A 27,992-nucleotide genomic window follows, 5' to 3' on the forward strand; every position below is an offset into this window, starting at 1 on the left:
CTTGGTGTTGTTATCTTCTTCTCCACAGTGGCTGCACCTCATAGCAATGCCCTGTTTTCCAAGCCATTTCTTCCCACATTTGGCAGTTTTCTCCTCAGGCTCCTTTCTTCTTAGTTTCCTTAGTCTTCCTGGTTGTCCACTATATAAAGATGGCTTAATAGCTTCATGCTCAGACCTGCCCCATAGATTTGGACCATTGATTGGTTGTATAAGGTTATCATAGGCTCCAAGGTAGGTTGCTGTGCTATAACATGAATTGACATACTCCTCAATTGGTTTACACCTTTGTATTGTACTACAACAATACCATGAGGACATGATAAACCAGACAAGTCCCACTCCCTACAAGAACATGTGTGTCTGTCTAAGTCCACCACATATTGATCTCTTTTTCCACCATCCACCTGAAATTTAGAGCCTCCTGACCACATCACAGTGCATTGCCCAGCTATAACTTTTTTATCTTGCAATAGCTTAAAAATCTTAGGGAATATTTCATAAGAACAACTCATCATCTTGCTCCTTTTGGATGTGATTCTACTCATCAGTAGAATTCTTATCATCTCACTAAAGTGATGATTGGCTTATCTCTTGTAGCCTTAATTGTGTTGTTGAATGACTCACACAAGTTGTTGATGAGCATGTCACATTTAACTCCTGAGTTGAAGTGGGATTTAGACCACTATTGTGGAGGCTTAGACACTAGCCACTCCTAGGCCCTAACATCAACAGTCTTTGGATGATCCATTACCTTTTGATATTGTTGAACTGTAGTGGCTCTTGCACAACCCCAGTAGCTATCCTTGAGTGCCTTGCCCTTGTACAGTTTGATGTAGCTGCTAAATAGATTCTTAGCACAAAAATGATGCTCAGCATTAGGTACTACATCTTCAAATGCTCCAAGCAATCCTTTTTGCCTTTCTGAAACACTGCATTCTTGCCATTGAAATCACACTTAATTTTCATAATAGTTCCTGGATTAGCTCTCTTCACTTCTTCATAATAATCCCATAGCCTGCTATATTGTGAATCCATAGTCATCCTTTTTACTCTATAACACTTCATGTGTGATACACCAACCACCCATTCCTTATAAGCAGCATCCACAAGTGACTTTGGTGGGATTTGAGGGCGATGAATATGTCAATTATCCATTTGGTGGTGGCTTGTTTATTCTCCTAAACTCTGGTACAAATATGGTTGGGATTGTAAATCTTCACAACTAAGGTCCTATCCACAGAACTCTTAGCAAATACATAAATCTGCCATAGACATGGCTTTGTCTTACACGGAATCTTTAGTTTGTATCTCTCATTCCTCTTATAGGTGACATCTTTCCCATGCTTCAAGCAGTGTGCTTTGATTTCCTTTCTAAGCACATGACAATCAGAAAACATCAATCCTAACTCAAACTATAGATCGTGCTTGTCTGTCTCTGAATTGTATTCTGTGAACCTCTTTGACTCTCTATCTTCCTCCCCATCTAATATAGCCCTGAGCTCAACATTAATATGGTCACCTTCCTCAATATCTTCTAGTGGCTTAAATTCATTGCCAAAAAACCCCTCCAAGCCATTCCTAGATTGCGGCATATTTACACCTTGTTCATGCCCACTTGCACCTTGCTCATGCCCACTTGTACCTGCTCATGCCTATTTGCACCTTGCTCAAGCCCATTTGCAGGGTCCTTATGCTCATTTGCAGGTTCTTAAGTCTCATTTGCATCTTCAGTTTGGGCCTCATATGCAATCTGCCCTTATTTCTTTGTGCATCAAAAACCTCCAAGCCAATCATCTCCTGGTAAGGTATTTAGGTCAATATCATCATTCTCATGCATTACATAGCCAGTATCAACCAATTCTGAGTCATCAAAAGGATAACCATCATATGAATTAGAAGAATTAGATGCTTATATTACAACTGCCTTTCCTATCCTAATTGTTCTCCTCTCCCTTACCAATGCCTCCTCATCTCAGTCATATTTCCAGCCTCAAAGGCAGTTTCAACTCCAGTCACCACTCCATTCTCAAACCCAGATTCAACTCCACTTGGTATAATTGCTAGGGGATTGTCCTCATTTATTTCCTCAATTTCCACTTTAGACTTCGTAATTGTATCCACCTTTGAAACACTGGATTGGGATGCTTGACTTTTTAGGAACTCTTCAACGTCACAGTTTACATGCTCTAGATATATCTCAAACTCTCTAAATTCAGGAACTAATGCACACATATCTATAACACTTCATCATACTGAAGCAAGGTGGGAGAGTCTGAAGACCCATGTAACTTATAATGGTATAGTATAATTCCCTCCAGATAACCCAATTCCTTAACCATAGAACCTATTTCAACCATAGAAAATCTGTCCTTACCAACGTAATCAAAAAAGGCAATATCACTACCAACATAAAACTTGTCACTCTATCTACCCCCATGATACATGGTGACTGTGAACATATCAAGATCGTCTAAAAATACCAAAATGCACATGTAATCAGATAGGAAATATAGTATAGTATTCATTGGGACCACATAGTTCATTGCATTTACTATACAAAGTGGCAAAGACCCACCTTTTAGTACACACCCCGATCACAACTCATAAAAGGAAACAACATAAACAAATGGGAAAACCCCAAACCAGCAAAGCAAACCCTAAAAGGGTAAACTATAAAAGCACAAAACACAAGAGCACCACGCCGATAAACAAAACCCAAAACAAGGCCCCATCATTCGGAACTTATAAATAATACCCCCAATTGCAAAAGTAGGGTGCGAAACTTACCGTACTTTGGTCTCACCGTTTGTCGAGGTTTGCTACACCAAGCCATCACCGATAACAACTCAGACTTTCAAGATTTTATTCCTTTAACCTCTTCAATCCACAAGAATCAAAGGCTTTTGGCAGTGGAAAAAAAAAAAGTTCTTTTTTCTGCACTATGAAATAGTTTTGTTTTTTGTTCAGATTTGGGTTCAATTTGGGGAAAAGGGCTTCATCGTCGTCTTGGGGAATGCATCGATTCCTTCTACATTTGAGCATAAATCAGACATGGCAAGTTGGGTTTTGAGCAGCTTATGGTGACCATTCAAAATGATTCGTATCAAACAAAATATCAATGTCAAACAGTGCCACATCATCACTTAATGAGGCTCGTGATGGACTAAGTAACAGAGGGTATCTTATGAAAGGTCTCCATAAGTTCAGGTACCAGTCAAACAGGTTTTTAAAGGTTGGGTACAAATTTGAAATTTCCCCCACAGTTTGGGTGGTTTATTGTAGTTAACCCTAAAAAGAAATTAGAACTCGCTTGTTAATTATTCTGGAAAAAAAGGGGTTTGTGCTAAAATAGTCATTTTTCACAATTTTTATTAGGAGCCGATTTTCTCACTCCTCTTTTGTCCATTTACACTCCTTTTGTTAGAAATTGTAAGTTCCCACTACTTTTTTTATCCACTTACACTCCCTTGTATGTCACACACGCAACAATAAAAAAAATTCTAATTTTTGTGGCTAACGCCAGCCTGTTGTCAGCCTTGCTTTCCCCTAACGGATAGAAGCCACACATGGCACTTCCTAGGGTATCCGATCCATTCTTTCTACTCCAATCCAACAGTTGCCAAATTTTATGTAAAAGAATTGAAAAAATTTGGAAAAAATACCAAAAAATTATGAAATTTATTATAAAAATACCTACCAATATTATTCACTTTCCACACTAAAATCTTTAAACAAATTCTTTGCCTTCCTATATTATTCACTTTCCACACCAAATTTTCTACTACTAAATTTCATTTATGTAAAAATACAAATGGCCTCTTCCATAGAAGCCAGAGGATCTTGGACAACAACGGAAGATGTTTTGTTGTGTGAATGTTGGGTCCAAGTTGGTCATTGCCCGATCACAGGCAATGAGATGAAGTTCTCTCATATGTGAAGAAAAACTCATGCCAAATTTTGTGAAAGATCGAGCTCAACTCGTACGGAAATGGCCTTGGCTAATAGGTGGAAAATTTTGAATAAAGAGTTAGGGAAATGGAGAGATGCATTGGCAAAAGTGAGGGACAACGTTTGGAGTGGCGAAAATCTTGGCAACATGGTACATTTTTTGTAATTGCCATTTTATTAAATTTAATGTCATATATTTTAGAAATTTTCTTGCATTTTCAATTTGTTTTTTATTATAGATTATGCAAGTACAAATGTGGTTCGGTATCATTGGCCAAGGTAAAAAATCTTTCAACAATAACCAATGTTGGAAGGTTGTAAGAATTGTTTGAGATTCAAAATTATTCCCATAGGTCCGAATGGTGTGTTGAATGAGACTCCGTTCTACAATTCACACTACTACAATTTTGTTAAACTACGACATCCAATAGATAACCTTTATATAAAAACTGTCGTAGTATTTCAAAAGACGACAAATGTTATAAAACCGTCGTTTTAAGGTACCTAATACACCGATTTATTGAGTTGATTTTTAAAATTACGACGATACCTTACTAGGACCGTCGTGTTTTTAGGAGGCGCTAAACGAAAATTCACTTTAAGTTCGCAAGCACGGAGCTTTTCAAAAAACCCTTGCTCACTCAAAACACTATACTGTCTCAAATTCTCTCATGAACCTTTTAGAAAACCCTCTCCCTCATATCAATGAAGCACATCTCCCTCTCGCCGTCCACTGAACTAGCCAAGATCGACATCTCCTTTACGCCATTTAGGACACTGAGTTCGCCGAGATCACCATCTCCATCGCGTTGTTTAGTCCACCAAGCTCGCTACGTTCGCCATCTCCCTCGTGCTTCCCATGGCAGTTACCCTTAGCCCTCAAATGGATTCCCATCTTCCATTTTACGAGCTTTAGATTAGATCTTCCTCCTTATAGACCAAAAAGGTACGAAGCTACTTTTCTAGGGTTAGCTTAGGATTCTTCTGATTTGATTTCAATTTTTATTTTTTCTTGTTTATGATGGTTGTTTATTTGAGATATAGGGTTACGATTTGTTTGTTCTTTAATTTCGGTGCAAATTGATGTATGTTTTTGTGGTTAGATCTGACTTGATTTAAGCTGTATATAGTTCAGTAGTTGCATTTTTAACCTTTTTGCTTTTATTTTGTTCAAAAATTCTAGTTCATATGTTTTTTTTGTACCTTTTAGTGTTTTGTTGTCGAGTTGCAGGGCCTGGAAAGTGGCCCTAGTTTTAAGATTATGCAATTAGATGAGTTTCTTGTTTGGCTTGAAATCCTAACCATGATTTTGGGAGGCTAAACATGTGTCAAAAAAATACAAGATTATGATAAGACTATCCATTTGTGTAAAATGATTGGTACTAAATGGGGCTCTACTTAGAACTCAGTGATAATCTTAAATTTAACTTGGGTTTTGAATTTCTCTTGTGTTTGCAATTAAATTTCTTGTTTTTATTTCTGGATGTGCCTTGTGCAGGTTTTACATTTGCAAACGCACATGTCAACGCTATCCATGAACTCTCAGTTGTAATGTCAATTGATTTCTCTAAGACAGTCAATGAAGTCCACCGAAGCTTGAGTGATCACTCCTCTGCTCATTTTAAGAACTCTTAGGTTTTACATTTGACTTACCATTTGGCTCTCATCATGACTGTCTAATTTGTTAATTTGGCATCTGCATATTTGTTAAAATCATCGTCTATGAAGTAATTAGGTGATGACATAACTAGATACTTGCTACATTTGTTAAATCAACTCCTATTTCTGCCTTTCCCCCATCAAGTTGAAACCATGGTTGATTGTCTTACTGCCCCATGGTACAACAACTACAAGTATCATTACATGGAATTCAACAAGTAATTCTCTAATGCATAATTTCTGATTTAACAAAATCTCTGCTCCCTGAAACCAATAAAGAAAAAGTTATGTTGGTTAAAAAATTCCTAAGCTCCTCTAGCTTTTGTGGATCAACTGAATTGGTATGAGTAAATGAAATTTTGTCGGAAAATATTCCTAAATAGTTGAGATGACAAATGATACTAAAAGCACACACTATTTTGGCATTTGTACTTAGTATCTTCAGCATTGGAGCATGAGTATCTGGTTTTTTATTTGGCACCATATGGATTCAATTGTTAGACTTATAATCTGAATTCAATGTTATTATCTCCCTTGTTTCACTTGTATATGTTTAGCTAGTACTGGAATAGTTTATGTGAGGTGGATGGGGTAAGAATTATGGTCTAAGCTTTTGATATGCTAACTTTTCTAAGCAGCTGCTTTTTCTTAGTTATGATTGCGTGGCTACTTTTTCCCCAGTTAGGCTAAGTCATTGCCTTGTCTATTGTAACGATCCACTAAAGTGATGTAACTTTGGAAGTTATGGTCAGATTTTCTTCAATTCTGTTGACGTATTTCAAGTCCTGGCTCTTAAAGGATCTTATCATGGTGTTATACATGCTTCCTCCAACAACCATGGTATGAATTTTCTATCACAGGAGACTTGAAATATTCCAAATCTGTATACTTATATCTCAACTTTTGGAGTTAATCAACATCCAATAGAGAATATAGTACTCTTTTACTCCAGGTTTTCATTATTCTATTGATCTATGATTCTCATTGTTTCAAGTTAAGTAATTATATTAGGTAGCACTACATTAATAATCCTTTCATTATTGGTAATGTTATATGGATTGTATATCTCACTATTAAATTATTTTGGCTTGTTAAGCAGTTTCCTAGGTCATGGAAGTGATTCTAACGAAGCTACTCCTAGTGGTAAAAGTTGAAGAAATGCAAAGGAAAATTGGTGATGATGAATGTATAGCTCTATATACATATGGGTAACTTGACTTGAAGGATAATTAAGTATATGAATTTTGGTGTATTTATTGTAATTAGGCTGCATCTTGCAGCTAGCGGCCTAGAGACTTTCATTTTTTAGATTTTATTTTGTTCTATTGTACTCTTGATATTCTATTTATGAAAGAAACATTGTTTGGGTATATATATGTATGGCGTGGGTAATAGCATGTTTGAGTATATATTTCTAATACCATTGGAAACAACAACAAAAAAACTAAAATGTAAAATTACGATAAGTTTTATAGTTAATAACCGCCATCTTAGAGTTAATAGACGATAAACCGTCATCTTTACATCTTTACATTTTTCAAACAAACGACGTCCGCTACATATAAAGACGACGGTTCTTTCAGAAACATTGTTGTCTTTATATCTAATAGACGAGGTTCTTTCAGGAAAAAAAAAACTATCGTCTTTACATCTAATAGACGACGGTTCTTTTAAAAATCATCGTCTTTACATTCAATAGACGACGGTAACCGTCGTAGTTTGACATTCAAAAAATGGCGGTCAATTTAACGACGGTTTGAAAAAGAAAAAGACGACAGTGTTTCCCCATCGTCTATTTCAATTGAATTTGCCGTTGGACTCCCCGATGAATCAAGACTCACCAATCCAAAAAGATCCAAGGCCTATTGGGAGAAAGGCAACAAGGGCCAAGAGAGGGAGCACTTCGAACAATGATTGTGTAAAATTTTTGGAGCAAATTGCTATCAACGACACACTGAGAATTGAGAAAGACATGAAAAGAGATGAGGCTGACAAGGCAAGAGATGAAGCATTTGCAAGAGAAAAGGAGTATGCACATAAACAAGACATGGACAGTAAAGATCGAGAAACCATGGCCATGGATACAAGCCATATGTCCCATGAAACAAAGTCATTTTGGAAGCAAGAACGAAGGGATGTTATGAGAGAAATTATTTTTCTTGACGTTGGACCTAGCAACATGAATTGGTTAAATAATGAAAACCATTAGGTTGTATTGATAGAGTTGCTATTTCTTAATTAGTTGTATTACTCTTTTATTGAATTAGTTGTATTTCTTAATTAGTTATATTGCTTGTCTTTTATTGAATAAAGAAAGCATTCAATAATATAGCTATTTATTTAAAAATATTGCATCCATCAAAATAAAACATAATTTATTACAAAACACAAAGAAAGCATAATTCAAAACAAAACACAAACTAAGCATAATTCAAAACTAAGCATTAAACTTGACTTTATTGACCGTGATTGTCTCTCAACGCCCAGAAGTGCTCCATCAAGTCAACTTGACGTGTTTCGTGAACATAAGAAGATTGCATTTCCATGTAACGGTTAATCATATGGTTGTCATAATGACTGTCCCTAATCAACGGTTCATGCTCCAGTGGTTGTCCATTTGTCCCACAGGCCGTTCATAAATTCTTGTCAATGTCGTGTTCATCGGATCGGGTTCGAACATCTCTTGTTCATCATAATCATACTCATCCTCCACAATCATGTTATGGAGGATGATGCACATCATCATAATGCTCCGAAGCACCTCTTCATCAAACATACAAGCAACCTCCCTAATGATTGCCCACCGAGCTTGGAGGATACCAAAACATTTTTCCACATCTTTCCTATAACCCTCTTAATAGGCAGCAAAGTATTTTTCCTTCTCCGATTGGGGATGCAAAATTGTTTTGATGAATGTCGTCCACTTCGGGTAAATTCTGTCTACTAGATAGTAGCCACCTAAGTAGATGGTATTGTTGATTTCATACGTAATCTGAGGGGATTGACCTTTCAACACATCGTTGAACACCGGGGATTGACCGAGTACGTTAAGGTCTTTTTCAGATCCCGCAACTCCGAAAAAAGGCATGTCAAACCTAGGTATTGAATGATGCAACGACTTCCAGAATGATACATTTTTTGCCCTTCCTATTCTCATAATGTCCATGCCAAGTAGTTGGGCAATTCTTCCACTGCTAGTGCATGCAGTCGATGCTTCCAATCATGCCTGGGAAACCTCAAACCTCAGCTTTTTGTAGAAGCCTTTGGAGGTCCTAGGCATAGGTTTGCGGAGGTAATCTGACCAATCTCTCTAGGATAGTAGATTTCCTCATCCTAGCAGTCCCATCCACCTAGTCTGCAGATGTACCAAACGCCAGCATCTGTAAAGAAGCTGTAAGTTTTTGCTCCAGAAGAATACCTAAAACCCGAGTAGCATCGTACTTCTGAACGAAGTATGCATAACAATTGCAAACATTATTCATGTTTTTATTGAACAAATGGGGTTGCATTCTATATCACCCTAGAAAAATCAAAACTAGAGTACAACGAATTTGGGATAAAGTAATCTTCCAAGAGATTCTTACCTCGAGAGTGCCTACGTCTTTCCATGTTCGGGTCATGGTCGAGTTGTGAACCATGGTGGTGTTGGCTTGATTAATCGAGCATACCCACTGCCATGGCACTTGATCATCATCTGATTGCCACTCCCTTTCTTCTTCAGCACGTTTACGCATTCTTTCTTCATTTTCTCGCTCGGCCCTCTCCAACAACCTCCTCGTGTAAGACATTGAAAGTAGAATGTGTTTTGTAAAATATGAAAAAATGAAAGGATATAGAGGATATGGATAATTGCTGTCAATTATAGCAACTAAAAATCTTATTCAAAATCTAAAATGTGAATTTTATAATAAATATGGACACATGGCAATCGAAAATTTTATCTGAAATATGCAATGTGAATTTTATAATAAATATTGACACGTAACAACTGAAAATCTTATCCGAATTAATCGTTAAGTATAAAAAATAAAATAAATTTAAAGTGAATAATAATTGCCCTTTGCCATGGCAATGGGTGGAAACCCAGCTTGCCTTTTGCTAGGACTCGCACTATTCACATGAATAGTAACAGCCATTGCCTTTGACCATGACAAATAGGTAGAAATGCTAGTAAAAAGTATTTTTTAAAAAAATAAAAGGGAGTGTAAATGGACAAAAGGGAAGTGGGAAAATCAACACTCTTTTTACTCTATAATAGCACCTATGTCAGAGTCTCAGACAGTGTCTCCTTAGAGCAATTCCACCACACCACCCAGCTCGGGCATGAGGGGGCCTAGGCCCTTCAAGCTGTTTCTAGCGGTACAAAACAGCCCAGGCAAGGTGTGGGCTCCACCAATCCCTGACAGGCCTGAATGCAAGAACAACTCGAGCTGTTGCCTGAGGTCTATGACGTCAGCAATGAAAACAAATTTAGAAAAATAGAAACAAATTTTGAAAAAAAATAATAACAATTTCAGAATTTTTTTTATTTTTATAAATACCTAGCCATATTCTTCACTTTCTATACCAAAACTCTATACAAATTCCTCTTATGATATCTCATGTGAATACCCTTGGGTTGCCATGGCAATGAGTGGAAAACCAACAAAAAAGTTGCTATGACAAGCACTATTCATATGAATAGTAACAACACTTACCTCCCCTTACCTTTTGGCATGACAAATGAGCGAAAATGTTCTTATTGTTCCTACCTCTTTAATGCAAGAGGTATTTTAGAATAAAATTTGTGAAAAAGAGCTATTTTAGCCAATTTCACAAGAAGGAAAAAAAAACCCCAAAATTATAACACCGAATAGAGGGTTTTTTTAGTCATCCAAGTTTTTAAACCTTGTTAACATAAACGAAGTGAGCTAGCAAATGCCCCAAAAAATTAAAGCAAAGCGTAGCGTTGCTCCTGCTGCCGGCGGCCTGGACATAAAAGTTTCTACAATCTTTTGGCTGTCAGAAGAAACTTCTTTTTCTCTTTGGTCGAATCTCTCTGATACTTCAGTCCTGAACTCTCTGGAACACCACCACCATCACAGGCACAGAGAGAGGAGAAGAAGAAGAGAATGGCCACAGCTGCTTTCAACTTAGCTCTAATAAACCCGTCGACTTTCATTCTTCCAAAGTCTCCAAACCCTACAAAGCTTAGGGTTCGCACTCTCAGATGCTCCTCCGCCACCGCAAACGCCGTCCCAGGTACTGCGAGTACTCTTTCATTCCCCTCATTTCTTTTGTTGTTCTTGGTTATGCCAACTGTTCCAGCCCATTCGTGTGCCTCAGGGTTGAAATGTTCTTTATCTGAAATTTTTTTTTAATTTTTAAAGATTATATTTAATGCACTGACAGTTAATTTCACAGTAATTGTATTGAAGGGCAAGTAGATTGGGTGCGCTGGAAATTTTAATTGAAAGTAAATATACAAAATGATGGTTTTGTTTGGTTAAACAATCCACAAGTCATTCAGCTATGTAATTCTTGTTCTTATGTTCAGAAAACATGTTTTGGATGAATAAACAATCAGTTGAACTGCAAATTTCGGCATCATATGTGTTGCACATTAGGATTTTTTACATTCTAAGGGAAGTTTCAAGAGTTTATAATGTTAGATGTTGTTAGTTCCTTACTAATACGGGGTTAATATTGCAATGTTTTTTTTTAATCTTTAATACCGAACTTTCTCCCTTCTCATTTGTATTTTTCGTCGCTGTTCCACATGAAAATCTTAGCATGCTCCTTATACTTTGATCTCTACATATTATTTTTTATGATTTAGGTTTGTCAGAGGGACCTTGGAAGACTTCAGATGCTAGACTTGTGCTTGAAGATGGTTCAATCTGGAGAGCAAAGTCATTTGGTGCTTCAGGAACCCAAGTTGGTGAAGTTGTATTCAACACATCCTTGACCGGGTAAGATGACTTAATGGTGCATTTCCAGGAAGTTATCTTAACATGTCAACTATCATGTCACTTTCTTTCTTGTGGGATTTAGCTGCTATAATACAAGGGGTTTCTCAACCTTTCACCATGGACCCTCCTATATTGACTTGAGCAGTATATTTACTTGCACGAGTATTTCCTAGTCTTTTTGAAAGCTATTGCAATTTAAGTTATTCCAGCAATTACTTCCTTACTATGGTATCATTTCCTTTTCCTGATTTAGTTGATTCATTTCTAAAGACCAAAAAAAGACGGAATTTGAGTCATTACCATGGTGCCGATATTCATATTTTTATAGTCGAGTGGTCAGGCCTGTGGTTTTCCCCCACGTGGTCTGGGGTTTGATTCATCAAGATAGCCTAGCTATTTGCTAGAGTTTCCTGCCTCCCAACGATTGTTGGGTTCCGCATGAGGCCCCAGTTTTGAGTTCAAATGAGCAAAGCGGGTTGGTGGGATTTCTGAGTATATATAAATAAATAATAGATATTTGTGTGCCCAAGGGTATAGGAATATGGAGAGGTTGATTTTACATGTCGTGGCTTGTTTTGATTTCTCAGACTAGTTGATTTATTCCTTCCTAGGTGCAAAATAGATGGAATCTGAGTGATTATTGTGGAGCTGGTGTTGATATTTATGCGGCCCAGGCCAACAGGAGTTTGGGCAGGTTGAATGAGCAGCTTATGTTTTCCTCTGTGTTTATACATGTAGATATATTTTGAATTTTTTTTATAAATTTTTTCAACCAACAGTAATAGTTAACTCCCAACTATTCTATGGGCCAACAAACATGCATGATTTCCCCGTATTGGTAGAAGAGATATATAGGCTCCACGTCTACTTACCTGGATGGCATTGCCTTTTAATTTCTTCCTACTTCCTAATAGGTAAACTACATGCACATACCAGGCACTCAATCCTGAAACACACCCACCACACTTGTTGTTAAGGGAAAGGAGGGTGTTGTTGGGCCCATAGACCATTGGCTAGCAATTGTCGTTCAAATGAGTCAAACTAAGTGCCAAGTACCTTCCTGCACATTACATAGTTGTGAAATGTTCTTTCCTACAAGCCATGGTTTCTCCACCTCAAAATGTGTGAATATGTTAACTTGCATGGATACCGTCTATTAGTCAAATTACTACATAAGTCAGTCACTAAATGTTTGAGTAATTATTGAGTCGTCTGAGTACAACCTGGCCAACTTATTGAAATATTATACATCTCCTGTCTTTCTTCCATCTGAAAGTGAAGATAATAAATATTGTTATTTTGTTACATTGGAGGGAATAAAACCCTTGCCCTGTCCAAATCCTAACTCATTATCCACCCACCATCACCACTTGGGCTAACCCCAAGGGCGTGAAGATAATCACACTTTGGGTAAAGAAGATCAAGTGCTTGCATGAATGGAAGTAGTTACCACAGCTTTGGTAGGGTTGAATGTTTCTAGAGTTGCTAAGAACATACATGGAGTCTGATATATGGGCATTCTACATTTATATGCAGGTATCAGGAAATTCTTACAGACCCTAGTTATGCTGGTCAATTTGTCCTGATGACAAACCCACATATTGGAAATACTGGTGTGAATTTTGGTAGGTTGGTTTTTTCTGTGTCTTAAAAATTTTGTTGACTTGGATATGTGAATTATCATATTGATGGGTTTCCTATCAGATGATGAAGAATCAAACCAATGCTTCCTTGGTGGTCTAGTGATCAGAAGTATAAGCATCAGGTATGCTTCCTTTTGCTAACTTTTCTGATTAGCTCCGCTCACTTTTTTCAGTAAATTGGTTTTGTTTATTGTGTTGCATGTTTTGCAGTACTTCAAATTGGAGATGTGCAGAAACACTTGGTGATTATTTAGCCGAAAGGAATATCATTGGAATTTGTAAGTTAAATCAGGCTCTAATCTTTTTCTGAATCATGTTAATTGGTGTGATATGCTTTATCTGTGCAACTTCTGACTTTTTCTTTTGATGCTGGCTGATTATATAACAGATGATGTTGACACACGTGCTATCACCCGCAGACTAAGACAAGATGGAAGCCTTGTTGGTGTTTTGAGCACAGAAGAGTCGAAAACAGATGAGGAATTATTAGAAATGTCTCGTTCATGGGATATTGTGGGTAAGGATCTCATGGAGTTAGTTAAAGAAGTTGGTAAATATTGCACAGCTAAAGGCTCATGGTTTTAATTTAATTTTGCAGGGGTCGATTTAATAAGTGGTGTGTCATGCAAGGAACCTTATGAATGGGTGGATAAAACAAATTCAGAGTGGGAATTTAACTACGGTGGAAGAGATGGAAAGGCTTTTCATGTAAGTTCTCATAAAGTTCTATTTGAATTTTGAATTACTAAATTGTTGCCCCAATGTTGCCATGTTGGTAGTTCAGTCTTGATTTACTCTTTCTGTGTATGGATTGAAGGTTGTTGCATATGATTTTGGAATCAAACATAACATACTTAGGCGCTTGGCTTCCCATGGCTGTAAAATTACTGTTGTGCCTTCAACATGGCCAGCATCAGAGATTCTTAAGAGGAAACCAGATGGGGTTCTTTTCAGCAATGGCCCTGGAGACCCGTCTGCTGTTCCTTATGCTGTTGAAACAGTCAAGGAGATACTTGGAAAGGTTCCTGTTTTTGGAATTTGCATGGGTCATCAATTGCTTGGCCAGGCATTAGGTGGTAAAACATTTAAAATGAAGTTTGGTCACCATGGAGGAAATCATCCAGTACGTAATCTTCGTAGTGGACATGTTGAGATCAGTGCTCAGGTAACTAAATCACACAAGTTTCTTTTAAATAGAATGTGACAATATTTGAGTACTGTTATATTTGAATAAATTTGAAAGAACTCAATTGGCATCTTGAAGTAAGCATGCCAAGTGATAGGTAATACTGTATATTGTGTCTTAAGCTTGTTGTGCTAGAATTTGTTTTCCATTTTTTTTGTAGTTAATCATATGAGTTACATCTATGAATTTAAAAACTTTTTCTGCATTTTCTTTTGTGGCAGAACCACAACTATGCAGTTGACCCAGCTTCACTTCCAGAAGGTGTAGAAGTCACTCATGTCAATCTCAATGACGGAAGCTGTGCTGGTCTTGCCTATCCTGCACAAAACATCATGTCTCTTCAATACCACCCTGAAGCGTCCCCAGGACCTCGTGATTCAGATTATGGTAATGTGAATTATGTTTCTATTTTACAATTATCAAATACACTGTTGCAAGGGGAAGGTAGAGCTCATAGCATGTGATTTTTTCCCTCGTCTTCTTTGTTGCTAATTTTCTTGCCCTACACACCCTTTTCCATTTCTTTTTGATGGTGCATGCATACTGTATGACATTACGAAACCAGTATTGATTAACGGAAATTTTTTACTGCAGCTTTTGGGGAATTCATAAAGCTGATGAAGAAAGTGAAAGTAAATGCATGAAGGCTATGCCCCAACTTTATTGATGGATGACATGCCTAAGGTAGCGAAGGTTCGAATGGTAGTACAATAATCGATCTACTGCTCTTATCTATTTGATTTGCGGGTGCAGTTTCAGGTGCAGAAAACTAGTAAGGAGTGTGCTTCCCCCTTTTTCATTTTGTAGCATCGTGATTTTGCTAGTGGTTGTGAAGTAGTAAAGAAGATTTAAGTTGCTTAGACACCCAGTGAAATTTATAAAACAGCATTCCTGTCTTGGAGTTGTATAATTGTTACCTAATTGGTTTTGTTTTGTTTGCTTTCTTATGCTAATTGGGGTTAAATATAATGTTATTCTATAGATGATCGCACACACCTATGAAAATAAGTTCATGCATTGACTGCAACCATCCAACTTACCAGAACTGTCCTTCAGTAATTGTCCATCCGCCATACTATTATGATTACAGTACATCGACCTAAAAAGAGAACCCCAAACTGTGAACATCTCCCCAAGACATGAGCTCCTCTCCCAACCTGTCAAGTCCCCGGTTGTGGACGGTGAAAGCATTGGAGACAGTAGGCTTGAGATTGTATGACTTTGCGAGCGTGCCACTATTAGTAGTGTAAAACCCTAATAGACTTGAATAAGAATTAACTTACGCACCAAGAAACCGACTTTGATCAACAATTTCGAAATTGAATGGGAAAACTAGTTCCATGTTCTTTTTCATGACTCAAGACAAATGATGCACTATGGTCAAGAAATGATAACAGTCGAGAAATGATGTCATAACTTGCACTATGGTCAAGCACAACGCCTTCAATTGATGCAAATCAATTGGAAATTGATACGAGAGAGAGATCTAGCAGAGAAATTATCAATAAACTGGCTAGCCTTGAGAAAGGGATTAGGATTTGTATCGAGTTGATTGTTGAAAATTTGTGTCATTGACGTGAGCTATCTCCTCTCTTTTATGTGATTTTTACCCTATCAGGAGAGATCATAGTCTATAAGGTCACGCCTTTGTGAAGATCAGACCGTAATCTTTTAAAATCAATTATCTAATTGATTTGCGCCAAAAAAAAAGCATGAATTATACTTGATTTCCTAGGTAATTATTAATTAATAGATAATTCCATTTTTAGCCATTTAAAATAGCCCAAGGAATCCATCCATTTCAAATAACGAAAACCCAAGCCACGACTTGGCCCAAATGGGCATTAATTTAAGATGTAAAAATCAGGCCCCAACAAGAGAACACAACAAACAAGAGAACACAACAAATTTTACAGAGGATACACGTGAGAGATACCATCAAGAAAAAAATATGAAATTCCAATATTCAGCACGAAACTATCTAAAATTTTAAGAATTTTTAGTTAAGATTGGCGAGGGGGGGACACTTCAGCGCACACAACAAATTTTAGAGGGCACGCACCTGAGAGATACCGCCAAGAGAAAATACCAAATTTTAGTATTCAGCACGAAGCTATTTAAAATTTGAAGGATTTTTAGTAAAGAAGGGGAAGAGGGAAACTCACACACACAAGTACTATGGAAGCTTATCCCATGACCACTTGGGAGAGCACACCAAAAACTAGAGCCAATCCAACTAAACATTGTACCAGAGTGGAGAATGAAAAATTATTGAACCATATCTCATTTGAACGCTCTAAAGAGACGATTTTATGTTCCATTAGTTACGAATAGCTTTTTCATCAACTTGTGTGAATTTTTATGCCTTTAATGGTTAAGGTTCACTTTGTTAAAGCGATAGTAGGTTTTAAGAGCTCAAAGAAGTTGATGATTGGGATGTAGATTATGAAACATAACATCTAGTCAGAAAATAAATTTTAATTAAAAAAATTCTTTGGCCTCACAATAGTCAGTTCATGTTAGGTTGAGCTAGACTTCTCACGTTAAAAGTTCAAGGGGAGGTGGCATTAAAATTTCTCAATTTCTTATTTGAAATCCTCTACTGAAATGAAATCCATACAATTAATTTGTTTTGCTAAAAATTGGAAATAATATTTGATATTCAAATCCAAATACAAATGGCCGTTACATTTTCTTCACTTTTATTTAGGATCTTGATGCCAACACCGTGCCCTCCTCCAAAACAAGTTTTTCACTTCATCAACTCTAAATCTAAATCCCAACACACAAAAATTATTCCGTTTCTGATACCTATCATCGCTACATAAACTCCCTTTATACCCAAAAATATAGGTATTGTAGAGATCGCCATACTCTGATTCTTTGATTCGAGGAAGAGATCAGGCATCCAGCTTGTAAAGGAAGTAAAGTAAGGATTCAAATTTCTTTGGTTAGGTTGTGAAAGAAGTTGATATTCCACTCTAAAACCAAGCTCGAAACTCACATTTACATTTTCACCTTCACATTCTCACAAAGGTTGAAACAAGATGAAAAGAGCAAAAGTAGCTTTTTAAGTGAAAAGGAGGTTTCTTTTGGGAACTAAAAGAAGTTAGCTGGTCATGTTCACGGAATAAATGCCTTGTTGCGGTTCAGATCTTTTTCAAATTTATTTACCACATACTCATTTTTAGGTTAGCGTAGAGTTAGCAAAATGCTCTAGTACCAACTCTCATCTTCTTTTTTATTTTTTTAAATTTTTTAAATTTTTAAAATTATTTTTTTTTTTGTTGCATTTGTTAGAATATTTGAGTGGTAGTAGGTACACAAGTAGTTTCACAGTGAAGTACGTATAAAGACAAAATTACAAAAAATTAAGAAATAAAACCCTTGGCAGGTCTCGCATACAATTGGCAAACGACAAGCCATCTATTCGTTTGAGGCCAAGGATTACTTGACAAAATAAAACCCTGACTAAGAACAAAAACAAAACGCCAACACACCTCAAAAGAACCAATTCAAAGCACAGAAGAGCAAAGATTCCTCTCAAGCTTTCAAGCCAGTATTTAAATATAATTTCCATAGCAGTTTATGACCACAAACTGACACTACCATAAAATTTCAGATACAATAAAACTATTAATATTAATGTTCTCAGGAAAAAAGACCGTCAAATATAGAACAAAGGGGAAATAAAAAGGAAAAAATGAAAAATGAAAAAAAAGAAAAAGCATCCCAATCACTCTCCTGCTACAAACATCCTACTGAAAGAGATGGTTGAACCAAAGATTAGGCAAGGCGAGGATGGATTTCGACTGATTTTCTGCCCACCACATATACAGAACAACATTGCCATTGCAAGCAAAGCCTCTCACATGGATGAAAAGCTATGATACATCAACATCAGAATCTACTCCGTCCTTCACTGACCCCACCTCAACACATATCGTTGCCAACCAAACTGACTTCACATGACACGACACGAAAATCCAACTAAATTGAAAAATAACTCACCATCAAAACATTTGTAGAACTCAGAAGCACTTCCTGTGGACAATGGATGGACCAGACTCATCGTACTCACCCTTGGAAATCCACATCTAATCCATTGCAAGAAAAGAAAAAAAAGCATATCAGTCTCAAGCAAAAACTATACATAGCATAGGAATAATAAAAAATGAAGGAAAGGAAATCATAAACAAATAAGAGACACGACAATGATAATCACCTGCTGGAAGGTACTGAGGGATGCAAGGATGGACCCTCCAATCCAGACACTGTACTTTCTCTCTGGTGGAGCCACAACCTTAATCTTCATGCTGCTTGGAGCAAGAGCAGTAATCTCCTTGCTCATCCTGTCTGCAATACCGGGGAACATAGTTGACCCACCACTGAGCACAATGTTTCCATATAGGTCTTTCCTAATATCCACATCACACTTCATGATAGAGTTGTAGGTAGTCTCATGAATTCCAGCAGCTTCCATTCCAATGAGTGATGGTTGGAAGAGAACTTCTGGGCACCGGAATCTCTCAGCTCCAATTGTGATTACTTGGCCATCGGGAAGCTCATAGTTCTTCTCTACTGAAGAGCTGCTCTTAGCAGTCTCAAGTTCTTGCTCATAGTCCAGGGCAACATATGCGAGCTTCTCCTTCATATCACGGACAATTTCCCGCTCAGCAGTGGTGGTGAACATGTACCCTCTTTCGGTGAGAATCTTCATCAAGGCATCTGTGAGGTCACGACCAGCAAGGTCCAGACGAAGAATGGCATGAGGTAGGGCATAACCTTCATAGATTGGCACAGTGTGACTCACACCATCACCAGAGTCCAGCACAATACCTGTACAATGGGAAGCTCATTCAATGCCAGAACAATAATAATAAGATATCAAGATTCAGACTCAGCAAATAGTTTATACGAACCAGTTGTACGACCACTGGCATACAGAGAGAGAACGGCCTGGATGGCAACATACATGGCAGGCACATTGAAGGTCTCAAACATGATCTGCGTCATCTTTTCTCTGTTAGCCTTAGGGTTGAGAGGAGCCTCAGTAAGAAGAACTGGGTGCTCTTCAGGAGCAACACGAAGCTCATTGTAGAAAGTGTGATGCCAGATCTTCTCCATGTCATCCCAGTTGCTTACTATACCATGTTCAATGGGATATTTCAAGGTAAGGATACCTCTCTTAGATTGGGCTTCATCACCTACATAGGCATCCTTTTGACCCATACCAACCATAACACCAGTGTGTCGTGGTCGACCAACAATAGAAGGAAACACAGCCCTGGGTGCGTCGTCACCAGCAAATCCAGCCTGCATAATTAGTCATATTATATCACAACGGTTTAATTAAAGCTTCAATTAAACTTCAATGCACAAAGAACACAAAAGAGGCAAATAAATGACACTCACCTTCACCATTCCAGTTCCATTGTCACAGACAAGGGGTTGAATGTCCTCAGTATCAGCCATCTTTTACAAACCTGAAACCACGACACACAGAATTAATACAACAAAAACATACTACATAAGTGAAACCATATCAGTGATCAAAATGCCATGCCATGTTCACTATCAAATATCTTGTCAGTTAATTTAGTTCGTGTACAACAAAAAGGTAATCATTCTCATTATTCCTTTGTGCATTATAATTCCCTTACATTTTCATTCATAAAGAATCACCTTAAAAAACCTCATGCACACTACTCCTACAATATGTTATTCAATTCAATACACAACACACACTGATGAATACTGCCTAAAGTTTTAGATCCCATTCATCATAACCAGCCAAAAGCAAACAAGACAAAATCAAACCATCACCACTATAAATAAAAAAGACTTTTTTTCCATATTATCCCGATGGCTTAGATAGATTGCTACTACAATGCTCAATCAGCAAAATAAAAATAAATTTTTTTTTTTCAGAACAGCTCACTCTAATACCTACTTCAAACACACTGTTTATCCTGGGTTTTTAATTTCCACAGGCAATGAAAAAGGCTTGCATGAGACTTAAATCTCAACCATCAGAGTTCAAATTCAATGCTTTCACTGAATATATGAACAAATCAAAACATATCAAATTCCAACTAATTAAGATATACAGATCTAAAAGAAAAGAAAAACAGAGATATGCAAAACAAAGCAGATCACTAGCATTAGATCCAAAGAAGAGAGCACCAGATCAAACTTCAAAACCACCTCAATACAAAGAAATATTCAAAATCACAATCTGCCAAAGCGATCGGTCAAAGAGACTACAGATCACTAAGCTCATCCAAGATTTAACTCCAACAATCACAAACACACAAGAATCGGCAGCAAATCTTCCAGATCAGACACAAATGAACTCCAATCTACTCGTCAATTACAAATCAAGCTCAATTTTCACCAAAACAAAAAACAACACGCAGAGAATTTCAAACTACGAACATACAGAAATTGCAGAGATCCACTCAGATTACCTTGAAGACGAAGACAATCGAAGACGCCGATGAAGAATAACCAAGCCAACCTCGCAGACGAAGGCTTGGCTGTGTCTCTCTCTCTTCTTCAAGGCTGACTAGAAATGGTCGAAATGAAAACAGAGCAGAATTAGGGTGAGCCTGCAATGAGAGAGGCTCATATATATATAGCTCCGCGTTTTGAAATGCACATGAAATTTGGACCAAATTAAATGTTGCATATTTTTATTTTATTTCCACTTTTTCTAAATTTTAATTTTTTTGGAATTTTATTTTCTGGGTGAAGAATCATTTCGACCACGAGAAAAGATAGGGTGACCTGGCTGACAGCCTTTTCTCCAAATCCTCCTACTCAACCCATGTTCTGTTCGATTGGGGATGTTGGTTTTTTTATTTAATCTCAGCCGTTTGATCTGCTGCTATCGCCTCTTGATTGCCACGTCAGCTTCCGGTCCGTATGGTTCGCGTCATAATTCAGAATCTGGACGATTGTATTGGTCTGTCCTTGACATTAATATCCATTGCAACAGGTACTGTTTGGCTTGGCTTGGCTCAGCTCGGCTAGGCTCGGCAGTTGCCTTTTTTCGGGGTTTGGTGGGTTTCCTTGCTTCGACTCAATCGCGCGCCGGCCAGTTTCGCACCAAAACACTTTAAATTTCAAAATCAATGCAAACCAACCAACCAATTTAACGAAAATTAAATAAAATGAAAAAAAAAAAAAAACCACCAATTTTATTTCTTTTGCTACTTTCTTAAAAATTTTCTTTATCAAAATCATTTTGCTCAGTAAATTAAAAAAAAAAAACATACCCGAGTACAAATCCTCCTCCCTCCTCCTCATTTAGATTAAATTAAAGTGGAAAATCGTTTGTAATCAAACAAAAAAATTAGAAGAACCCAACACTACCCCACCAGAATTTCCTAATTACAAAAATAAAATAAAATTATTTTAAACACTAATACAATTTTAGCTTACACCGATGGACTGATACTAACAACAGAGCAATTCAACTAGTATTGGGACACAATACTGGCGAAGTAAAATGATTTTTAACTACTAAATAATGCTGACAAAGTTTTTGTCATTACTAAATTTACCAGCAAGCCACTGCACCAGTCCCTTCTAGCGTGGGAAGCGAAAATATTAAGCACTTAAATTTTTAGACACCAGGAAGCTAAATCTTGTCACTGACGAGTTCGATTGCCAATACTATTCTTAAATATAATTTTTAATTTCAATTTTTTACTATTAATATATATGTAAAAAAAAAAAAACTTCAATTGTTTACTTAAACTCTCTCTGCTTCCTCCAAACCGACCATCTCTTCCCTCTTCCCTCTTCTTTTCATTGAAGAATGAATTGTATTCTTCCTTAGAACCAGTGGAGTTGGAGGGATGTGTGGTAGTGATTTTCGTGTTTGCTAGTTCAGATTGAGAGAGAGAGAGAGAGAGAGAGAGAGAGAGAGAGAGAGAGAGAGAGAGAGAGAGAGAGAGAGAGAGAGAGAGAGAGAGAGAGAGAGAGAGTTTAAATTTGGGAGTTTTCTTTGCTCTTCTCAATTGGGGTTGCTAATTCAAATTGAGAGAGAGATTAAATTTAGGGGTTTCTTTGCTCTTTTCAGTTGGGGCTGACTTGGTTGTTCTTCTTTAAAGAGGGTCCCTGTTCCAATGAGATTTTTGTTCTATTTTGTTTGTTTATTTTATCTTTTCAAATATTTGAACATAGGTAATGACCCATGAATCCTTCCAATTAGTTATAAAAATTAGAATACTGATATTTTATTCAAAGATATAAATGATGCACTAGTTGTATAGGTGAAGACTGATTGCATCCTTTGATTTTTCAAAGCTCTTGTTTTAATTTTTTATTATTTGTTGATGAAGTCTGATATGGGAGTATACATGTATTAATCTATTGCAAGCGTGTTGAAATTTTGTTGGAAACTTAGAATCCAGGCGTGTTTCCTTTTACTTTTTTTCTATTATATTGTTGTTATTTGATTATTGTTGAATAAGATTGTTCATAGTATTGAGATTATCGGGATTTTATCTATGAGTTGATATATTTTCTTTAATATGTATACTTTATTTGTTGTTATGACGTGAGTCTTTAGCTATTAAGTGGGTCTAGTTGTTTGGTGTTATATTTCTTCTTTTCTTCAGTTGAAATTTTTTTTTATATATAAAAAATCAATAGGAACTTTCATTAACCTTCAACATAAGGCACAAACAGCCAATACATCAATACATAACAGGAGAGCATAAAAGGTGCCCTCGTTAAAATCTTGCCATTAAAAACCCCCAAGGAGAAAAATCTGGTCAAGGAAAAAAAGTGCCACAGCACCTCCGACATGAACTAAATACATAAAAACCTAGCCCAACTCCATATCTCTAGCAAGGCTTGACTCCAGCCAAGGCGAAGCGACATCTTCCCAAACAAAAGTAGTCCCTTCTGTTAATCCAAACTGTGCCAATGCATGTGCCACTCCATTGACGGACCAGAGTTGAAAGAGCACTCTTGAAACCGCCAAGTCCACCATGAGTAGGCGAATATCCTCCACCACATTCCCAATATTGCTTCACCAAGTGTTCCTTTCCTTAAGCATGCTCACAGCTTCCTTTGAGTCAGATGCAATAACAAAACGACTGATTCCTGTGGTCTGCATTAGAAAGAGTCCCTCCCTTATGGCTGCTAGCCCAGTTCCAATCACATCTAAACCCGCCGGTCCTGTACACTACTACAAAAAGTGAAAAAGACGACCAGAAAACAACGACGGTCTAAGTGAAAACCGTCGTGGTTTTTAAAAAGACGACGGTTCTAAAAACACCGTCGTGTAATACCACCTTAGACAACTAAAAAATGGAGATTCAAATGGCTGTTCAAAAACAACGACGTACCTAATTAAACAACCGATGTCTATTTGAAACAGATTTCCGCAGTGTAAAATCAAAGCCAACAAAGAACGGCAGAAGTTATGAATCGATCGACGTAGAAAGTAAAGACGACGATTTCAATAAAAGCCGACGTTTTTACTCATAAAATAACACGACGAGGTTTTCGTATAAGATGCCGTATAATTACAAACAAATCCACGGCTTTAAAATATAAAATATCGCCATATTAAATTAATGTACAACGACGGAAAATATAAATATATCGACATCATTCTCGTATAGTTCTACGACGTTATCTTTAAATCGTATAAAATTTAACGTCATATTTATTCATTTTATACGTCGTACCTTTAATTTAAACCGTCGTCTTAATAAGAATTTTTGTTAACAATTTTTTTCTTTGATTTTCTTATCCTACGTCGGTAGATCTACTTAATGACAAGAATTGAAATAACCACGACGGTTTATATAGAAAACTGCTGACATAATCAGATTTTTCTGAGATTTCAAGGGTTACGAAATCTTACCAGATGGAACTCTGTTCCACATCATAATCTTAACAGATGACACAGATTTGCAATCAGAGAGACAATTTTTTGGAAGTTGATGATGTGTGTGCGTTTGTGTATCTACAAATCTTATACCTAACGTCGTTGCAAATTTGCAATCAGAGAGACAATTTTCAACGACGGTTATATTATACCTAACGACGTTTAAAAAACAAATCAACGTTGCTCAACAAATATATTACGTCGTCTTAGTCTTACTTAAGACGACAAAAAACGACGACAGTAATACAAAAACAGTCGTTGTTTTTATATTCTTATTTTATTTAAATCTGTCATCCAAAAAAGAAACTTTACATATTCCAGAACATTAATTTCCTTCATTTTAAATTTCCTCCGGAAAAAAAAACTCTATTTATAACGCACTGTAATTGAAAAATAAACTGAAAGGTCACGGGAAAAAAAAATTCTATTCATAATTTAAAAATTCAAATCCACGTCAGTTATATTAAACCTAACGACGTTAAATGAAAAGATTCCACGTCGCAAAACAAATATTGCGTCGTGTTAGTTAAAAACGACGGCATAACAAAAAATCGTCGTTGTTTCAAACTGAATTAATTTAAAATTTCTTCGGGAAAGCAAAATCTATTTATAATTTCCTTGGGTTAGTAATATTGCGTCGTGTTAGTTTACAAATTCTAGAACATTAATTTCCCTCATTTTAAATTTCCTCGGGAAAGAAAAATCTATTTATCACGCTTTGTAATTGAAAACTAAAACTGAAACAATTCGGGAAAAAAAACTCTATTTATAATTTAAAAATAAAATCCATGTCGGTTGTATTACACTTAACGACGTTTAACAAAATAATCTACGTCGGTAATTATAAATCTACCGCCATCTTACCTTAATATAGACGACGAGAAAAGACGACGGTAGAATAGAAAACCGCCGTTGTTTCAGTTTCTTTAACAGTTTGGTCCTTTATCTTTCTGCAGGACTTGTATAGTTCAAAGCATTGACAATGTCTTCATCATATCTCCCAGCAACTACTGATTCGATTGCTCATGCTTTAGAGGCCATCTGAAGCCATTTCTATTCTTTATCTCATTCTTGAAACCCATCTTCTTCTTCTGAAGCTCTACGGATAAAGGAAGAGGCTATCACAAATCTGACGGATCTTCTTAGCCAAGAAAATCAAGCAGAGGATCAGGCACATCTGATCTTCAGATTTCCCTGAGAAGCGAACTTTCCTTCGACAGCGAGTGGAGGCCAGGCTTGCATCTCTTTTGATGGAAAGCAAGGAGTATTCAGAAGCACTAAGTGTCCTATCAGGCTTGATCAAGGAAGTGAGAAGGCTAGTTGACAAGCTTCTTCTTGTGGACATAGATTTGATGCGAGTAAGCTCAATTTCTCTTTGAGAAAGACATCCAAATTATTGTCTTTGAGATGTGAGAGACAGTGTCTCTGAGAGAGGAAGAACTTGGAACCCTAAATGTAAACCGAAAATGAATGAAAGCGACAAATTTATAGAATAAATTTTTAAAACCAACGGCGGTCCTTACAAAAAAACTGCCGTTTAAATTGTAAAATCAACGTCGGTATGACCGACGTATATTACAGAAATCCACGTCGGTACATTAATAAAAACGACGTGTTAAATAATCTACCATGACGCGAGTTATTACTTATGTACTTTAATTTTTGAGTTTACTACGACGGTACTTACAACACTACTGTCGTATTTATTTACCACGTTCGAAGTTAAATGTACCGTCGTATTTTGTAATTTATACGTCGTAGTTATATGTAACCGCCGTATTATTTTTTTGAAATGGTTTTATATGTAAGCAACTTTTCGTCTACCTGACTTACACATGCACTGTTTCCAAACCCGATTAAAAATTTCAATCTCCCAGAGAAAACTTTTAGACTTTTTTCCTTGTCAGAGCACTGTCAGAGTATCTCATCGTCTTCCTCTCGTCTTCTTCGTCGTCTCTGAACTTAAACATCGATCGTCTTCCTCTTGCTTTCATTGCACGCAAAAGGTAAGCTTTCATTTTCACTATTTTGGTTGCTGTTTTGCATGCTCATACGTTTTTTGTTTGAAAAATCTTTTTACCTTTTTTCTGGCCAAAATCATTTTACTTCTTTCCAAGTTCGATAAAATATACAGACAAAGAGGGAAAGTTTCCAACTTTGAAGACAACTACCTCAACTAAATAAGACGACGGTAGCTTCTTATTTACGTGGTTAAATATGTAGACCACGACGGTTCGTCAGTCGTTCTAGCGTCGTCTGAAAATTGACAAAGTTGTTTTTAAAATTATAGTCTTTTTTTTATTTGCTTGTTTAATTGCAGGTTTGATTTCTCTGAATAATGGTTTTTGTTTTTCCCTAATTTGATAAAATATAAAGAAAAAGAAAGTAGGGTTGGTATCTAATATAGACGACATTATCTTATTGTTTTACGTCGTATGAATGTTAATACCACGACGTCATATTAAAATACCGTCGTCTATATAAGATTCCAAAACTTTCTTTCTTGGCCTTGTATTTTATCAAATTAGAAAACAAAAACCATGGTTCAGAAAAATCAAATCTGCAATCAAACATTCACAGAGAAAGAAAGAAGGGTTTTGGATCCTTATATAGACGACGGTATATTACTACTGACGTCGTGTGAACATCAATACCACGACGTTATATAAATATTTCATCGTTTATAGTTAATTATCACGTCGGCCGGTAAATATCGACGTAATAAGTTATTATTACGTCTTATTTTATATTATTTCGTCGTTGTTTAATTACCTTGGTTTTAAACATTTATTACGTCTGAGATTATTTCATTGCGTCGTTTAAAATCATATCATACGTCGTATTTTATTAATAACCGTCGTTTGTGTTCTTAATCTTTTCCTGAAATATTTTCACTTGCAGTTTTGTCTGTAAAAATGGTTTCTCACCAAGACCAAAGTAAGGATTCTGGCTCCAAGAAAAATGGAGGTAAGGAGCTTGGAATGGTACCTCCTCAAGAGAAGTCTTCGAAGAAGATGAAGTCTTCAAAGAAGATGAAGTCTTCGAAGAAGATGAAGTTTGCTTCATCATCTGCTGAGACAAAACCAACCAGCACGACAACAATCTCTGATGATTCAAAGTCTGGTCGAGGTATGAGCACAATGCCTCGTGTTGTGAAGAGAAAACTTCAGAAACTGAGGCCAATTGTTGAGTACAATAAAAGGGGGAAAGGAATTGGCCAAGCACATAGTGAGATGCAGTCCTACATTGGTGTGTTGGCACGCTCCAGAGTTCCACTTGTGGACATGAAATGGGCTCAAATCCCCAAGGATATAAAGGAGCAGATTTGGGAAGCAGTTGACATTGCTTTTGTGGTAGGTCAAGGGGGCAAGAACTCTGTGTTAGCTTCTGCTGCCAAGAAATGGAAGGATTTCAAGTCTACACTAACGAGGCATTATATCCTTCCATACACCAATGACAGGGAGAGATTAAGCCAACCCCCTGAAACATATAAATTCATAGAGAAAGCACAATGGGATGCCTTTGTAGCTTCAAGGTTATCCAAAGATTTTGAGTCTGTGCATTCTCAACATGCACAGATTAGGGAGAAACTTGAGTACAATCATCGATTGTCTCGAAAAGGATATGCTGGTTTGGAGGATCAATTGGAGGAAACCATGCCTGGGGTAGAAATTGATCGATCTACCTTATGG

The 27,992-nt window shown here is 36.8% G+C and overlaps 2 protein-coding genes across 2 annotated transcripts; one reads left to right on the forward strand and one right to left on the reverse strand.

Moving 5' to 3' along the window:
* LOC18778246 (carbamoyl-phosphate synthase small chain, chloroplastic) lies at nucleotides 10,499-15,368 on the forward strand. Its single transcript, XM_007211668.2, has 10 exons — nucleotides 10,499-10,848; nucleotides 11,426-11,558; nucleotides 13,095-13,183; nucleotides 13,263-13,323; nucleotides 13,412-13,479; nucleotides 13,590-13,718; nucleotides 13,800-13,909; nucleotides 14,019-14,366; nucleotides 14,609-14,774; nucleotides 14,982-15,368. Exons 1-10 carry the CDS (start codon nucleotides 10,719-10,721, stop codon nucleotides 15,029-15,031), a joined length of 1,284 nt encoding a protein of 427 aa, XP_007211730.1. The 5' UTR covers nucleotides 10,499-10,718; the 3' UTR covers nucleotides 15,032-15,368.
* LOC18779708 (actin-7) lies at nucleotides 17,913-21,007 on the reverse strand. Its single transcript, XM_007211382.2, has 5 exons — nucleotides 20,858-21,007; nucleotides 19,803-19,873; nucleotides 19,310-19,703; nucleotides 18,613-19,226; nucleotides 17,913-18,484 (listed from the first exon to the last, which is right to left on the reverse strand). The coding sequence occupies exons 2-5, from the start codon at nucleotides 19,860-19,862 to the stop codon at nucleotides 18,419-18,421; spliced, it is 1,134 nt and encodes a 377-aa protein (XP_007211444.1). The 5' UTR covers nucleotides 19,863-19,873; nucleotides 20,858-21,007; the 3' UTR covers nucleotides 17,913-18,418.

The sequence above is a fragment of the Prunus persica genome, chromosome G6, assembly GCF_000346465.2.
Source record: "Prunus persica cultivar Lovell chromosome G6, Prunus_persica_NCBIv2, whole genome shotgun sequence".
Lineage (NCBI taxonomy): Eukaryota > Viridiplantae > Streptophyta > Magnoliopsida > Rosales > Rosaceae > Prunus > Prunus persica.